General features: G+C 43.3%; 1 protein-coding gene and 1 long non-coding RNA gene across 5 annotated transcripts in view; both read left to right on the top strand.

Moving 5' to 3' along the window:
- Positions 1-18,333, top strand: part of mapk8ip1b (mitogen-activated protein kinase 8 interacting protein 1b) — a 48,428-nt gene that overhangs the window by 3,252 nt on the left and 26,843 nt on the right. For 2 of the 4 annotated variants that reach the window (XM_044030299.1, XM_044030297.1), the window contains exon 2: positions 17,016-17,127. In XM_044030299.1, the coding sequence (XP_043886234.1) occupies positions 17,016-17,127 (112 nt within the window). Of the gene's footprint in view, positions 1-4,763; positions 4,997-16,869; positions 16,890-17,015; positions 17,128-18,333 lie in introns of those variants that run through there. The other 2 variants (XM_044030298.1, XM_044030300.1) reach the window with 2 other exon arrangements.
- LOC122772334 lies at positions 6,891-7,846 on the top strand. The gene is made up of 2 exons (XR_006360763.1): positions 6,891-7,236; positions 7,591-7,846. It is a non-coding gene; the product is annotated as an uncharacterized LOC122772334 (long non-coding RNA).

Genomic DNA, 18,333 nt, shown 5'->3' with positions numbered 1-18,333 from the left:
ATACATAGTCATTTTGAGATATATTTTATCATGCTAATGATAAATATCAAGTGATTTGAAACTCTTTCATCATGATAACTTTTTGGGCCCAGTCTTACTTCACATTACACCACATTGAGCCCGTATTTGACACAAAGTCAGGCTATTGTGTCAGCAGATGTTAAAAGTTAAAAGGGCCCAGCTGTTATGTGCTAATGTGCATGCAGCCCAAAGTTAAGCAGAAGACAATTGGTCTTGTAACTGGAGGGTTGCCAGTTCAAATCCCTGCCATTTCAAGGACTAGGGTACCCCCGAGCAAGGTACCAAATTCAAACCCATTGCGTCCTTGGACACTTGAGCCCCCCCAGTGGCTGGGGGCCATTCCAATTGGAGATTTGCATCAGAAAGGGCATCCTGTGTACAAATCTCTGCCAAATCAAGTGACCATCAGAGAATACCTATTTTGATTCCTCCATATAGTGGACTGCAGCTTTTTATACTATTCCACAATCCACTGATTGTGTGTGTCTCTCTCTCATTCTCTGAGACACTGATGTGTCCTCCTTCTTTCCTTTCATCTCTTCACTGCAGCTTCGGAACTGCATTGTCTTACAAGATCTGCTCAGGCAGATGGATTCACCGGGTGGTGGGTTGTGAAAGGGATGTGACAGAGGTGATGTTGGAGAGATTAGGTATTGAAGTGTTAGTTTTTCTGATTCTGTGTACCCATTTTTCAATGAGTTTGGTGTTTTCATGGAAAGAAAAAAATATTCTGTGTCATTAACAGGGTTTGATTTAATAAAGGGAGAGAACTGAGCTTATTTATATTATACCCACAGTAGAAACAACTAGAGTGAACTGTAATTACTCTGGTTGCAGTCCACCCCCATACCCACTCATGATAATTTACTGCTGTTGCTCAGTTTTGCCGACAAGGCACGTTCCACCTGATCGCCTCTCTCTCTTTCTCTCTCTCTCTCTCTCTCTCTCTCTCTGACACACACACATTCTCTCTCTATCTCTCTCCCTCATCCTTTCAGCCATTTGCACAGGTTTGGATTCAACAGATTTTTCCTGTGTAAAGCAAGTATATTTGGCTTAACAGATAACAAAAATAAAGCATAGTATTCTTTTGACAATATTCAACTCTTCCTTCACAAAGTATTATGACCTTTTTACGTAAAAGATTTGTAGTGTTTCATGAGACTGCTGTGTATACACACACACATACATGTATATTTTGCTTGCTGCTTTAAAAATAAAAAAATGGCCACTATAAATGACTACTAACTAGATGCTCAGCTGAAACATCTAAGTGGCATCACTTTTGTAACCTCAACTTGAAATTAAATTAAATTAAATTAAATTAAATTATAAAAATAAATTCATGAATTTCTCAAGGCGATGTTCATTCATTCATTCATTATCTACTGTTAATCCTTTGATCGCCGTGGCAGAAGCTGGAGTCAGTTGGGCCCCAGCTGACATTAGGCAAGAGACTGGACCGTTCATCAGCCTATCACAGGCCAAACATAAAGGGAGAAACAACCGTTCATGCTCACAGTCCTGACTACAGTCTCCAATAAACCCATATCAAAATAATGGGGAAACAACATTACAAGTGATAGGCAGATATTTACTTTATAGGACAAAGCTTTAAAAAAGCTTTAAAAATCGACTAATTGGATTTTTGCATCACATGCATCTGCGCTATACTATGTGAACTAGTGATATCAGCACAAGAACTGTTGAGGAATATTTAGATTATTTGCCTCTGTGCATGTCCTCGCACAGAGTGAGACTGAACATAGGAACTCACCTTCGTGGCTGAGACACAAATAGAATGCTGCCGTTGTTGTGTCTGCAGTTATAAAACGAAACGATTATTAGACTAAAACATTGAAATATGCCATTTCTGATATGTTAATATACTCAAAACGGACGGAACAAACTAAAGCATACAAGTTAGCTTCCATTTGATTTGCCATGTTTGTAATCAAGCTGTGATTGGATGTTAGTAATCAAGCTGTGGACATGGATGTTAGAGGAGGACTGACTCCAGCCTAAAAGGTAAAACTCAAAATGAAATAAAACAATCGGATGTTCTTTAATCTATCTGTCTGATGTGGGTTGTAAAATTGTGAAAACAAGGGGGGTGTTCTCTGAAGACACGCTGTTACCTGCGAAACAGGGGTGCTCTGAAAACACCCCCATTAGCACTTGGTACATTCCTCCTGATGAAATTAACCATAGACTGTATGAAATTAACATAAATTTAGTCAAGCCAGATCATATCAGTACAGAGTTTACAGCCCTAGTGGCCAATCGGATGCCTGTCACAGAGGAAACACATGGCTGCTTAATATGCAGCAGCTGCTGCAGAGGCTCCTCACTGTTACTGCTGCTTCGAGAAGCTGCGTGTGTTTTCACCGTTGAATGAAGATGGACAAGGAAAATCACATTGGAAAAGAACTAAATTGCTGCACCTCAAATCTTTGGCTGTACATCTTAACAACTTCTTAACTTCATAGAACCCTCAGGTCCCTAGACCTGTTATTGATAACCATTGTTCAAACCACTACGTTAGTTTCTGTTCTGTGGGCTAACAGAAATAAGATGTCACTGACAGCTAGACCGGGAGGGGGTTGGACTATGTAAATGTGATGATACTGTCTCTTGGCTCCCAGAAGGTGTAAATCTTTGAGACTAAAATTCCCCCTAAACCAGTTTGAGGAGTGTCTGCCTACATATAAAATGGCCACATCAGATTTCCATGTGTTAGACATTGTTGGAAAGCTTTCAGAATCTGTAAATAACTCAAAATGCCCCTCAGCCTACATGTTCCTGGTTTTCTTGTGGCTAGGCACATATGTGTGTGTGTACATGTATTGTGTAGGTATATATATATATATATATATATATATATATATATATATATATATACATAGATATATATGTACACATGTATGTATATATATTAGGATTAGGATTAAAAAAACAACTAATTAATCGAAAATAAATCTGAAGCGTATAATAGATATTTATTCATATGAATGTAGAATCAAACAACACAAAAATAATATTTAAATTCAAAGATTGTTTTAATGGCTCCTGTGAAGTACAAATTTGGCACAACAATTTGGCATCTTTCTTATATTCACAAATAGAAATAATAACAGAACCCAGGCCCATGTTAAAGTGCAGGATGAATTTCAAAACCACCAAGGCCAATCTAATTAGAAATGGCAATTATTTCTTACATGAACCAGTATGTTCCATCTTTGTGCCAGTTCGATTTCAAAAAGGTGCACATATGCACAGTGCAAAGATAAAAAACTTAAGAACATAAAACATGTTTCACTTAATTCAGCCTGAGGAAGACCAGTGTGTTTATATTATCATGGGACAAAGAAGCTTGCTTCTTATGAACGATGTGGCCCGAGTGTGAGAAGGGTTAAGTGGGCCTTGCAAGGCAGGTGTTCGAGCTTCGCGGCTGCAACCATGTTATGGACACTGTCAGTGCCAAGTGTGCTTAATTTCCCTTGATTTGCCATTCGTTTGCAACATCCATAAAATGGTTAGCACATGCCTCGGCATAGTGCTGCTCCGATGTTTTACTCTGAGTTACTGAGTTTGTGCAAACGACTGCAGAGTCCAGTCTTTATCAATGAAATGTGCTGTGACGCCAAGTTGTTGTTCACAGAAGTCTGTCCAGTGGTCTCCTTGTGAGAGTGATGTCCATTGCTTGCTCGAGCATGTTCCTCCGTTGTGCTATCTCATCCTCATGCAAAGTGTAAATTCTTGACACGATGGTTCCTCTCGAGGATTAATTTTGGGGATTAATTTAATTAATTTATGCATACGGGGTGTGCGCCGTTCATGCCATGAGTCGTGCATTGTTGTTATTGTTGTCACGTTGTTGTTTCGATCTTGAGTATTTGATATTTTGAACACTGCCATTTGGTGGTGCTATTGATATGATAATATATGTCATCAGATGGCCAATGTTTGTGTGATGACATTATTCAGCTGCAATTTTGTGTCAAATGTGCTGTGGTCCCCTCTCTCACTTGCTACTGAGTTTTTGTTGTGAGAGTATGAGATTAATATGTGGTATTTCTGGATTGCATTATAAGATTTTCCTGCTTGGCCCCACCAGAATTTCCAGACCAAAATCGCCACTGGTCAGGACTAAGAGATAGTGAAATATAAGATACAATGCTTTTAAGGTCTATAAAGTTAATAGACTAATCATTCTCTCTATGTAAACCTCATACATGTTGATCTTGATAGAAAGCTTGATCACCTGATCCAAAGAAAAGCCAAAGATAATGCTCGTCCGTTTCCATTTTTTCTTTGTTTTCTTAATTTATATTTTTCTTAAATGGAGAAGATGGGGTTTTCCTGAGAAGAGGAAGACTGGAGTGAAAGCAAGAAAAAGAGAGAGATAGGGAAATAAGGTTCAATGGGCCTCATGAATAATTGAGCACAAGGGTGTTCGACAGAGAGAGAGAGAGAGAGAGAGAGAGAGAGAGAAAGGGAGGGAGAAGAGTATCCTGTGCTGATGCCTCTCTTGTTTGGGCTCACTATGGTGTTGGATGTTGTGCTTACACCAGCAGTTCCATGCAGTGACGTAGTAAATGTGATGCACTTAGGACTGAGTAAACATCAGAGAAAGAGAGAAGAGTAGATTATATAACATCGTACTCGTCCGTGGCAGATTCAGATTCAGCATCATTGCTTAAATTCCCCTCTCTTTCTCTCTCTCTCCCCTGGATGAGCAGCAACAGCAGGACTCTGTATCCATCGACCCGGACAAGCTGCACCCCTCCTCCTTCTCCTCTGGCTCTTTTCCTGCTCACCGTTCCCTCCCTCTTTCACCCACCCTCCATCTTTTGCATTCTAAACTCCCTGATCCTCCTCCTCATCTCTCTGCTGTGGATGCCCTCCTCACTTACAGTATGGACTCGAGAGGGGAAGGAGGAGAGGGTTGGATGGAGGACCAGTGGGAGAAATGGTAGGGTATCTCTGGCAATTTGCACATCTTTTTCTGCTTTTTACTGACATGCAGCAATCTTGCGAGACTGACCTTGTGAGTGTGTTAATAGCTAACATGCCTTTTTCATGCTATATGTTGCCTTTCATCTTAAAGCTTGTGGACAGCAGGCTTGTCCTTGAAGAAGGGAGGTTGCAGAAGGCTGTGTGTACATTATTGTATTCAAATAGATGGCAGTGTGTGTGTGCAGCAGGGGTTGCTGGTTTATGTTGACCAAAGTAGGACCAGTGAAGCTACAGAGGAGACCGCACAGCCTAGTACAAGAAGTGCATGTGTATTATGATGGCAATGCTGCGGGAGAAACACTGTGTGGATTTATTTGTGTCTTGAGTTTGTTTTCATAGAGCATGTGACTGAGAGAGGGTTTTCATGTGCGTGTTGAATCAGATCATCCTGATTCTTGTTGTGTCCCTGTCCTTGCAGGAGGGCAAAGCTTATGAACAAGAGACAGCATGCAGCCTTGTAACCTCTCAGTGGAAGTATAAAGGTGTGAATTATTAGGGAGAAATGTGTGTGTGTGTGGGCATACATGCATCTGCTGTCATAACTAAATTCTGTGTGGAGATAAGTGAGACTATGATATCAAAACAACACCACACACATGCTAGTCCTGAAGGTAACATGATGATGCATTAGCCAGTTTTGCAATAAATTAACGATTGGAGATAAATTCGGTGTCCGGTTGAGTTTAAATGCAGTTTTTAAAATTAGACTGGAGACGGTTCTTATCTGACTTCACCACAATATGACACTTTGCGATTGTTGCCAACTTTGCCAACTGCAAATATTCTATTTACTTGTCTATATGGACATTAAATGCAGGACAGACTAATCATTACAGTAGAAATCAGTTCAGAGTGAAACTATGAGCCCTACTATATCTAAACTAAAAATATCCGTCAATATTTGCAACCAAGCATTACTTGAATGCAGCACTGTTGGTATCCAGATCATGGTTGGATTCAGATAAAAACTAATGAGCTGACCAGGCCCACCGTGGCAAGAGCAAGAGGTCATTATGTCCTTCATCTACACAAGCAGGCCAATGAGGCACACACACCCCAGCAGACTAGCCTGAGAAATGCAGGAGTTTATCCAAAATTCCTAGTCAAACTATCCAGAACAATCAGTCCTTGGGTGCTGTTGCCTTATTATGTCTTTTCACTGCATAGACATAAACATAAAGTAGTTTTAAGTTGCCTCAAGATTCAGGTCCAGAGGTGACCAAGTAGCAATGACCACAGCTGAGACTTTAAAACCCAAGACACATGTATCTGTAAGCCTTTAAAAAGTGTAGCTACACCTTAAAACACAGTCCGTCTACCTGAAGAGGACTGTACATCATCATGAGATCACAGAGCACAATTAAAAGTAATATTGCATACTTTAATACTAGGAGATGTATTCTGAAAATAGGATCAAATCTGAGGAGTGCATCAAATATTAAAGTTGGCCTTGGAAACATGAACCAGATGCTGAAGACATATTAGAAGTCAAATTAACTAATGAGACTCTGACAACCTGTGGAAAAAATAATTTAGATTTTATGAGACATCAGGAGTCTTGCAGTTAGATTCCCTGAAATTGTCTATTACAGAAGATGTGCAGTGGGTTTAGCATTATCTGTGATTTATTAATATTATTAATATTATTATTTCCTTTTCATGTCTAAAGTTCAACTACAGCACAAACCTTTGCCAAAAAATTCAAAAAATGTAACTGGACCCGCTGGAAAGATGAATGTTTATTAAAACTGGGTCATCTATGTAGTAGAAATGTGAAATTATATCTAAAGTAAGTGCCTTCTTGAAAGGCAGAAAATTGATTTGTTTTTGGCTCATGTAGATGAATGACAACAACTCCCAGAATGCACTGCACTTGCTGCCCTGTGACACAGCCATAGGCCACACCCCCTTCTTACAGAGTGAAGCAGACAGAGTACTGGTTGTGTAAACACAGGAATCCCCATGAGGAATTAGTTGGCAAATACTTCACTTGTAAATTACAATGGTGCTGAATTGTAATGGGATGTGCAGTAAAACAAGGATAGGACAAGCAGTAAGTTTCCCTCATTTGCCGGTCAGAGATTCGGAGTGGTGAGCTATCAACCACTCGGAGTTTGAAGAAGACACTGAAATGTAAAAGCTGGAAACTCAGAGGATTTGCTGTCTCCATTTGCAGCAGGAAGACGTTGCTGAGAGGTAAGAGTGACACTAATACTCGACTCTATTTCTGCTCATACAGTACACAATGTGGTATATTTGTCAGCAGTAAAGCAGCAATGTTGTCGAAGTAACGTTTGATAGACAGTTACATATAAGTAATATATAAATAAACTGTTGTAAAGTAAAACAAAGTAAAGCCACCTTGTTTTCGCTTCAGAATAATTTCAGTGTTTTTAATGTTATTCATGTTTGTTCAAGAAGAAGTCACAGAGAATGTTCACAGTTAACTCAGTTGGCATATTTTACTGAAAGGTTTATATTTTCCTGGACCTGAACCTGCCTTCAGATGTATAATTGTTTATGTGTAATTGTATTCCTTGTTCTTTACAGGAGAAGCATGGTTTAATCAAGTCTTGAAGAAAATCTTCACACCACATCCAGTGTCTGCTCCTCTTCACCAGACTCCTCCAGCTGTGGCAAATCAGATTCTGTCGCTGCTGTATATGTTTCATGGTTTATTTATTTTTTTGCATATTGTGTTGTGTTAGACATTCTTTTAGATTTGTCTCTGTTGATTTTAATTTGTGCCCTTGAATATGATGGCAAAACATTTTCCTTTGTGAATAATAAAGTTGTTTTTTTTGAATGGTCTTTTCCCTTTTCCCTCCTGTGTCCCTAATTGTTATACACCGTGTCAAATGTATGTAAAAAAAACAAATAACAAATGTGTTTTCTAATTTACATTTCTCTGAAAGGGTTTAAAACTGTTTTTGACTCATATTACTGGCTTGATCACCAGGACCTATGTTTCATCAGTTAAATTTAAATGGCGTAGGTGAAGGTTCATCGACAGAGATAAAGTTATTTGTTATTACAACTTAACTGTTTTCTCTGCTGTGTGGGCATGGAGCACATTCAGTTGCCTACAACTGGTTACTGTGAACACCAGTAACATCTGTGACAATTCCTTCCATTCAGTCACATGCAATGCAAACCGGTCTATTTCATTAATTAAAAAACAAAACAAAAGACACTTACTGTCATCAAATTTAACTAGTGAGGTGGAATCCAAAATGTCCCCAGAATGTTGATATTATGACGTTAGGTTTTTGACTCTTCTGTGAGGTGGCTGAATAAGCTCTAGGATCTGTGATGTGAGGATGTCAGCCTGTTGTTACTATAGTCACTGATATGCTGTGTGTCACTTTCAGAGGAGATGACACCGTAGTTGTGTCACTGGCTTCTCTGGATGTGGACAGCATAGCACGTCTGCTGGGTCAGCATGCATTGATCGCTCAGGTTGTTGTGAGTATGTGAGAGATGATTGCAATGTGTAGTTCAGGAATACAATCCCAGAGAGGATATTTTGGCCTTTGGATGTTTTTTTTCTTGTTGGACATGTGTGCATATAGATAGTTTCTGATTGAGTGCAAATGCAAAGATGTGAGGGATTTATGGCAGCTCAGTGGGCCTTTTACTGTTTTACCCCTCTTCCTGTTCTCACATTTCCTAAATAAAAGTGTAGGTTAGCTTGCACTTGCCATATTTATACAGTTTTTCCTGGGATAGATCCACAAGAGTGCTCTTTACTAGTGATTGCCACTATAGATTGGTCTGCTGATTTTCTGGGATGCATGAATGGATATTTTGGTCCTTGGAATCATGATATATCTTATCTTATTTCAGAATCTACTGTGACATGCTACTTCTATCAAGTGTTGCTTGACCTACAGTCCAAAGCCTATTCCATCAGAGGCAATAATAACTACTGACAATTAATAAAATTGTTGCTTATTAATGTACTCACAATATTATTTAAACCATTAGTCATAGGAATAGGAATAAGATATGGTCTATTGTTAAATATGATTAATAAAAGACAGTTTGTTGTGTAATTTGGAGACAAGGAAATCCTCAAATGACTTTGAAAAACAAAACATCTCCAACATTTAGAACAGGAGTTTTTACACATGATGTGACAGTGCAGCCTGCTTCATTCACAAACAATTGTGCCCCTTGCATGCTTCCATGTGAAGTCCGAGCTTTGATGTGTGGAAACATAATCTGCTCTGTATTATACACTCTGGTGGTTTTCTAGTGTCTACACTCCTCCTTACCCTCAGTTCACTGCAGCAAAGGGGTCACCCTGTCCTGGTGGTTTATCTCCCAGCATTTCATTCCTCCCTCCTACCATTTTGTTTTGTCCTCATGATTCTCTTTCCTCAGGGATTGATCAGTCCTGGAATAATTTCCTTTCACCTCTTTGTTTAGTACTCTTTAGGCTCTCCTCCACTTTTGTACTTGTAAATCTGCTTGTAAAACCTATGAAACAGCATTGGCCATGATTGGCATTCATGCATCTTGTCTGTAGTCATGCTTCTGCAACCTTTCCACTCCTTTTGGAAAGTGAGGCTCATATTGGGTAGGCACTGAGGAGCTTATTGATTGTGTTCCTCTCCAAGGAATTTGTGTCTGTGTTGTAATAAATTACATGTGTTGTAAACTAATAAGCTCATAGTTGTTGCTATTCTAAGGTGAAACAGTGTCTCCAATCCACACAGAAGCATCAGAGAGGACAAAATAAAACAAGTTCAGATGATATCTTATGCCAGATACTGTATTGTTACTTAGTGGTGAATATGTTTGGTGGGAATAGATAAGGAAATGTATCATTTGGCAGAAAGGATTGACTTGAACAAGGCTGTATTTTATTTTAGCATGAAAAACTACACAACCACAATGATTATTTGATAATGCTTCATCAAGATATATTTATAGTGACAGGTAACGACACAAAAAAGTGTAGAATATGCAGCTGTGATTTATTAAGCCTACTTTAATATTTACACTTCATTAGAAGATAATGTGATGGACTAAAATCAATTCAGTTAATATCGAACGCTCCACACAGGGATGTTCCAATCATTTATTTTTTCTTTTAGTCCTGATCTGATCTTTTTACTGTATAATATCTGCTGATACTGAGTTCTGATATTTGCTTCAATGGTAGACCAAAAAAAATGTCAGTAAATTAATGATATTCCTGACTAAAGAGAAAAAGAACATACTTTCCTGTCATCAGGCTGTAGGTTTCATAGCAGGGTGTTTATCTTTATGTGAGTAATGTCATTGTTGTGATCTTGAGTTGTAATGACATGCAGCTGCTTAATGAGGTTTTTGGTTTGGTCAATACTAAGGATTATAAAATGCATGGTGTTGTGGCGGGCACTCAGAGGTGTGTTCTCTCACCCAGTGGGTTTCTGGGTAAGGGGTGGTTCTGTGTATATATATATCTGCTGTATGGGGCACATGTGCTCTCGCTGTTAACAGATACTGAATAAACCTGTGAAACTCACCTAAGTCTCAGCCTTTCCTCATCCTGCCACATTGGTGACCCTGTTTTGAACATGTTCGACGAAGCAGAGGAGTGTGATTCCTCTTCGGCAAACAGTGGACATGCCTCCTCTTCAGCCATGGCCCAACTCCCGCCGGCCGGCTTTACCGGGCCGGTGAAGCTTCCGGAGTTTTGGCAGAGTGACCCTGCTCCATGGTTTGAGCACATCGAGGCGCTTTTCCACCTGCGAGGAATAACGGCTGACGACTCCAGGTATTATTTGGTGGTCGCGGCACTGGATCAGCAGTCCACTCGCCGCGTGATGCAGCTCCTGCGCGCCCCGCCGCGGCACGGAAAGTACGCCGCGCTCAAGCAGTTTCTCCTCCGTCGCTACAGCCTGTCTCCCGCGGAAAGAGCGGATAAGCTGCTTTCGCTTCCCGGTTTGGGCGATGGTTCGGCGGTGGACCTGATGGATGGTATGCTGTCGTTACTGGGCACGGAGGACGGTGGTTTCCTTTTCCCGCATATCTTCCTGCGCCAACTCCCGCTGCCGGTGCGCACAGCCCTGGCGAACTCCCCGTGCCTGGCCGCTGGCGACTTCCGCGGTTTGGCTGAGGAAGCGGATCGGATCCTGCTGACTTCCAGACGTGTTTCCGTACAGAGTGTGGCGTCGGATTACCTGCAGCCCACGGTGGAGGGCGCGGATTCGGCGATGACGGCTGGAGTCTCCACCAGAAGGCGGCGAGGAGACCTGTGTTTCTTCCACCAGCGTTTTGGCGGCAAGGCTCGGCGCTGCGTTCCTCCGTGCGCGTTCGAGGCACCGGGAAACGGCGGAGCCGGCGCTCAATAGCAGCTGTGGGCGCTGGTGATCGAGAGGAGCTGCTTTTTGTTAAAGACACACTGTCAGGTGGACGGTTTCTGGTGGACTCCGGCTCCCAGAAGAGTCTTCTTCCCCCCGCACCAGCGGACCTGTCGGCCCGTGGCAGCGGCCCACGGTTGAGTGCAGCCAACGGCTCCTCTATCGAGACATTTGGTACCAGGTCTGTGACTGTTTGTTTCAATGGACGCAAATTTCAGTTTGACTTTGTGTTAGCCTCCATTACAGTTCCCATTATCGGGGCAGATTTTCTCTGTACTAATGGTTTGCTGGTGGATGTCGCTAATCGCCGTTTGATTGATGCTGTGTCTTTTGCTACCTTTCCATGTCAGACAGGGGGCTCCGGGCCGTTAACACACGCTAACTTTGCGGCATCGGATGATGTTTTTCAGCGTTTACTGGCAGATTTTCCGTCTTTAACGACCCCCGCGTTTTCTACGGCGGTTACTAAGCACGGCGTAGAACACTTCATTCCAACTACAGGTCCGCCAGTTTTCGCACGCGCGCGGCGCCTTGACACTGTTAAATTAGCTACGGCTAAGGAGGAGTTCGCTACCATGGAGCGTTTAGGGATCGTGAGGCGTTCGAACAGCCCGTGGGCCTCGCCGCTCCATATGGTGCCCAAGGCGGATGGGTCTTGGCGGCCGTGTGGTGACTTTCGCCGCCTGAATAACATTACTGCACATGACCGTTATCCCATTCCGCACATTCAGGATTTTTCGGTCCGCCTGGCGGGAATGACGATTTTCTCTAAGGTGGATCTGGTGCGTGGTTATCATCAGGTTCCCGTGCGCGCGGAGGACGTGGCCAAAACCGCGGTGATTACGCCATTCGGGCTTTTCGAGTTCCTGCGCATGCCGTTTGGCCTCAAGGGCGCGGCACAAACATTTCAGAGGCTGATGGACTCGGTGTTGCGTGACCTCGCGTTCGTTTTCGTCTATCTGGATGACATTTTGGTGGCCAGCCCGTCGGCTGATGAGCACGTGTCGCACCTTAAGCAAGTTTTCCAGCGCCTCGATGAACATGGCTTGATTGTCAACACAGCAAAATGTCAGTTTGGACTGCCGGTGATGGATTTCTTGGGCCATCGCATTTCGTCGCAGGGTGCGGTTCCTTTGCCTTCTAAGGTGCAAGTGGTGGCGGATTTTCCCCGTCCGGTCTCGGTCAAGTCCTTGCAGGAGTTTTTGGGCATGGTGAACTTCTATAACCGTTTCCTACCTCGTGCTGCCCACCTCTTGTTGCCTCTATATGGGGCCCTGAGGCTGAAGAAGGCCAACGACCAGGTCGACTGGACCCCTGAACGCATTCAGGCCTTTGATGGGGCTAAGTCTGCCCTGGCAAACGCGGCGCTCCTAGCGCATCCTGCGTCTCGGGCATCCATTGCTCTCACAACCGATGCGTCGGACGTGGCTGTGGGGGCGGTGGTCGAGCAGCGTGTGGCTGGTGCATGGCAGCCTCTCGCGTTTTTTAGCCGTAGTTTGCGAGACAATGAGCGCAAATACAGCGTTTTTGACCGGGAACTGTTAGCGCTTTACCTGGCTACCCGCCATTTCCGTTTCCTGCTGGAGGGCCGCTCTTTCACGGCTTATGTCGACCACAAACCGTTAACGTTTGCTATGGCGAAGGTGACTGAGCCGTGGTCTGCTCGCCAGCAGCGCCACTTGGCAGCCATCTCCGAGTTCACGACAGACATTCAGCATGTGGCGGGTAAAGCGAACCCTGTTGCGGATTGCCTGTCGCGGGTGCTGGTGTGTCCTGTGCATCTAGGGGTTGATTTTTCCGCTATGGCTGCCGATCAGCCTGGTGATCCCGATATCCTTGCACTTAGGTCCACCAGTACCGGTCTCACATTGGAGGAGGCGGTGGTGCAAGACGGTGGTCCCGCCCTCCTTTGCGATGTCTCAACTGGCCGTCCCCGCCCGGTCGTGCCAGTCATTTGGCGCCGTCGAGTTTTCGATATGGTTCATTCACTCTCTCATCCAGGGGTCCGGGCGTCGGTGCGGTTGGTGGCGTCTAAGTTTGTCTGGCCTGGCCTGCGCAAAGAGGTCAAGGAGTGGGCAGCCGCGTGTGTGGCTTGTCAGCGCGCTAAAGTTCACCAACACACTAGGGCGCCCCTCGAGCCGTTTCCGGCCAGGCGTTTTGACCATGTGCATGTTGACCTGGTGGGACCTCTACCTCCCTCACAGGGTTTCACGCACCTGCTCACAATGGTGGATCGGACCACCAGGTGGCCAGAGGCGGTTCCTCTGTCCTCCACGACATCCGCGGACGTGGCACGCGCGTTTCTTTCTGCTTGGGTCGCGCGTTTCGGTTCCCCATCGGACATCACCTCTGACAGGGGCTCTCAGTTCGTTTCGGACCTCTGGTCTGCATTGGCAAAGTCTCTGGGGACGCAGGTTCACCGTACTACCGCATACCATCCTCAGGCTAACGGCTTGTGTGAACGCTTTCACCGGTCGCTTAAAGCGTCGTTGCGTGCTGCACTCTCTGATGCTAACTGGGTGGATCGTTTGCCTTGGGTGATGCTTGGGTTGCGCTCAGCTCCTAAGGAGGACCTGGATGCTTCACCCGCAGAGTTGGTCCTCGGACAGCCGCTCCGTGTTCCAGGGGAGTTTTTGCCTGCGAGCTCGGCCCCCTGTTCCTTTCCTGTTGCGTGTCCTCCGTCTGATGCCGCTTTTGCTCCGGTGCCGGTTCACCACTTTTCTCCTCGGTCATTTGTGCCTGCAGAGCTCGGGACGGCCCGTTTTGTTTTTGTGCGGCATGACGCTCACCGGTCGCCCCTCCAGCCTCCTTACGATGGCCCGTTTAGGGTGCTGGAGGCGGGCTCGAAAAGTTTTGTGCTGGATATGGGCGGGCGTCGAGAGCGTGTTTCGTTGGATAGACTCAAGCCGGCTCATTTCGTGGCCGGTGAAGAAGTGTTACCGGCCCGGGTTCCCCGTCGGGGTCGCCCCCCGTCCAAGGCCCCTGTTGTGTCTTCTCCGGCTGTGTGTCCTACGTTGGACCCTGTTGTGGTCGATTTCTCTCCTGCCTGTCGCCCCCCTGTGGTTTCGGACGTGGGGCGGCGTACCCGTTATGGCAGACTGGTTAAGCCTCCTGTGAGGTACTGATTCTTACCCTGGGGTTTCCCTCTGGATGTTCGGGGGGGGGCTGTGTGGCGGGCACTCAGAGGTGTGTTCTCTCACCCAGTGGGTTTCTGGGTAAGGGGTGGTTCTGTGTATATATATATCTGCTGTATGGGGCACATGTGCTCTCGCTGTTAACAGATACTGAATAAACCTGTGAAACTCACCTAAGTCTCAGCCTTTCCTCATCCTGCCACAGTGTAACATTTTAACCAGTGTTTCCCATACACCCTGACTGTGAAGTAAGTTTCAAGTCAGCAATTCCACACTCTTACTAACTCCACATGGTCTAAAAGGAGGAAATGTCATTACTTCCGCAGGGTCCACATTGTGTTGAGCTTGGAGGAACAACTTCAAGATGCATTCAAGAAACCTCTTAAATTCTTAAATTTCACTTCTGTAAATGCATGCAGTCTATGAACTGTAAACCTAATCTTTTAGTAAAAGTAAACAAATCAGTTTATGTTACAAATAGTCGTCAAATGAATAATCAAATATTTATGTCCATCCCTAACATACAGTACATCCTCAGAGATGATTCACTCTTTCTCAGTTGAATTGCTACTCTGTTCATCTTCCTCTTTTATTTTTTCCTTTTCTGCTCCCTCCTTCAGGCCCTCATTAAAGTGGTAACCACATGCTTCATCTTCCGCTATTTAACTCCCATGCACACCCTACACATGATGACTAAAGATGGGTGCAGCTTTGTGCATGTGCAGGAGGAAACAGCTGCAATGTCTGTGTAGCCACAAATGACATTAGCATCATGCAGCAACAAGGAAAATGTAGTCCTCCAGTTCACCAGGTCTTTGTGACAGCGTACTGTTCTCCTTTGATTGCTGTCATTCTTTTCTTCCCTCTCTCTAATAACATTGTTCTGCTCTGTCTCTTGCTGTTTTACCCAGGAGGTTGCTTGGTAAAAAGATAACAGGCGGACATAATTACTAATGGGGAAATCTGAAGCATTGTTTACTGGAGGCTAATTGAATCCTGCTACAGACAGGCTGGGTAGCTGCAGGAGAGATCAAAACTTTACTTCAAAATACAAATGTCACGTTACAATATTGCAAAATATTAGTACCATTTAGTGGACTGACATGTCTATGCTAAGCCACCAAAAGTTTCAGTTTGTATAATATTATATGCTAAAAAAAACATGCCATGCAAAATAAATCCTGATATTTCACCAATTTTACTCTATATATTTTGAAATACTGAATCATGTTTTTTTTTCCTCTACACAAGAAAACAGTAATTTCATGCCCTTAAATTTACTGAGCTCATTCATGATTTTTCCAATTATTCTGAACAACTTGGCTTCTGACAATGATAAAAAGGGGTTTGTCTCATGTTGGGTTATAGATTAAGTAACTTCCTTTTGTGTGTGTTATGACCAGGCCTTAGGGAAAACCTGATTTCAACAAGAGTTTTGAGACTCCAGCAACGAACCATTTAGGGTTTATTAAAAACAAGTTCAAAAACATCTGCTGGCAGTCTGGCTGTGAGTGGTTCAAGGAAGTCCACTGCAGCTGGTATGATCAGGCCTCTTATATCGAAACTCCTGTGCAGGACCAATCAGCTCCCAGGATCCACCTACATTCACACACACGTCATTCACTCAAACATACACACCTGCAACCCCTCTCACACTGACATGAAGACACATACACATAGGATAAAGAAACACAACCCTGCGGTCGTAACATGTGTTACGGGGCATAGAGAACTATGGCTTAGTAACTCAAACTTTTAATTTCAGTCATCAAGACAGGATTAGTTCAGTCTGATATGATTTTTGCTACTGTAAGCTCATAGACTGAGTTGCCATCTGTGATTAAGCATTCCACTCCACAATTGCCATAAGATTCAGTCTACTCATCTCTGGCAATGTGAAGCTTTCAAACTGCTAGTGCTTAACCAGCACACAAGGAAAGTCTGCTTCACATAGTTGCAACTATAGTCCAATATCTGCCACTGTCACTGACCAGTGTGTGGGTGTGAGTTATCATTTGAAATGGAAAAATGTCTGTTTTTTCATATTGTCCGACCGGAAGTTTTCTGGCAAGAGCATCCAAAGTGACCTGTGGTTCGAATGTCTTTGGAACCTTACTCTGACATGATTTTAGACATGGCAAAACAAGGCCTGCCATCTGCAGACATCTCTGCACGCATATCACACGAAAGTGGGGGGGAGAGAGGATTAACATGATCCTAGCTCATGTTAATTCAGTCTGATTGGTGTGTATCAAGCATTGTCCCTCCAATGATTTTCATTCCTGTATTTTGGCCGTGATTGTTTGTTTGTTTTTCTGTCTGTCTTTGTTAGGCTTGGATTTTGGCTTGGAGCTGTCACCATGTAGGGCAAAAACCTTTGGTCAACAAGAGATTTTGTGATTTATTGTAACTGTGAATGAGTGATGAAGGAATAACATTAATTGTATTTCTTCTCCTCCTTCTCTCTCTAATCCTACCCTTCAACCAGGTTGACCCATGACATCAGCCTGGATGAGTTTGAAGATGACGACCTGTCGGAGATTACAGAGATCACAGATGAGTGTGGGATGAGCCTCAACTGTAACGGCCCAGATATTAAAGTAAGCTGCCTCTAGTGTGAGTTGTGAGTTGGGTATGTTAAAAAAGCTGAAGTATAAGTATATATGTGACTTTTCTTATACTGTCTTTTCAATAATTTGCTTGTGACAAGTGTGTGGAAATGTAGCTGTGATGACTAATTTTATCAACAGTTCCCTTATAGTGGTCACTTTTAAATTCATAATTTGTAATCAGTGTTTTTCAAGTTATCTCGGACAGCTTTAATATTACTTCACATTCTTAGTGGGAAAGGCACCAGTGATGTTGAACATCCTTTGACAGTGTAGTGTAAACACAGGCTGGGCAGGTAAAAGCGTAATTGTTTTCTTGTTACAAAAGGGTGCAAAAAAATCAAACAATGGAGGCAATCCATCAAGACCCCAAAGTCCTTGATGCAGTGGTTTTTTTTGTAAGACTTTATCACCACAGGCACACCAGCTTTGTGGTATTCTCAAGTTTCATATAAATTATCTGGAACTGGAGCAAATATGAAGTGCAACCATGAGAGAGCGAGAGGTGGCACAGAGGGAGAAAAGCAGCAGAGGTAAATTTATCATTCTGTCGGATCTCTCTAGCTTAGTTTCCAGTGAAACATCATCCCCAGCACTGCCTCATCCTCCTTTTTCAGCCGTTCTACCATCACCAAGGCAACAGGATGTTCACTGTCAATTATATGAGTGGATGAGAGTTTTTTTTTTCTCTTTTTTTTTTCTAACCATGTCCTCATGTTTCATTGTTTTAGCAACACTCACCTGAAAGATGAGCTGTAATGCTCTTGAGTTCTTGGGATATTTTTAGGTTGAAAGCTAGCTGTCTCTCTCTCTCTCTCTCTCTCTCTCTCACACTCTCTCTGTTCCTTGTGTTGGGTGAAGGTACCAATGACTCATTGTCTTGAAGAACTGTCACCTTTAATCAGAATAAGTTCACACTGGCAAGCATGGGATATTTAGGAATACATCAGCAGCAAAAACAAATATGTATTATTGTTATCCTTGTTATTATAAATAGTAGTATGTAATATTTTTCTTCATTTTCATAATAACTAAGGCAAATGAAGTTTTATTTTTGTTTTCTCACACCACAGTTTTGTAAGGAAAGAGCAGGCTCTGCTGGTTGGTCTCTTTCATGTGTTTTTTACTTTCATTGTGCAGTCGCATATTATTTTTGGACATATAATAATTTGCATCAAGCTCAAATTCTTTCCATTA

Source organism: Solea senegalensis, linkage group LG7 (genome assembly GCF_019176455.1).
Source record: "Solea senegalensis isolate Sse05_10M linkage group LG7, IFAPA_SoseM_1, whole genome shotgun sequence".
NCBI lineage: Eukaryota > Metazoa > Chordata > Actinopteri > Pleuronectiformes > Soleidae > Solea > Solea senegalensis.
Note: the sequence above shows the minus strand (reverse complement) of the source record. Positions and strands in the feature narration are given on the sequence as shown.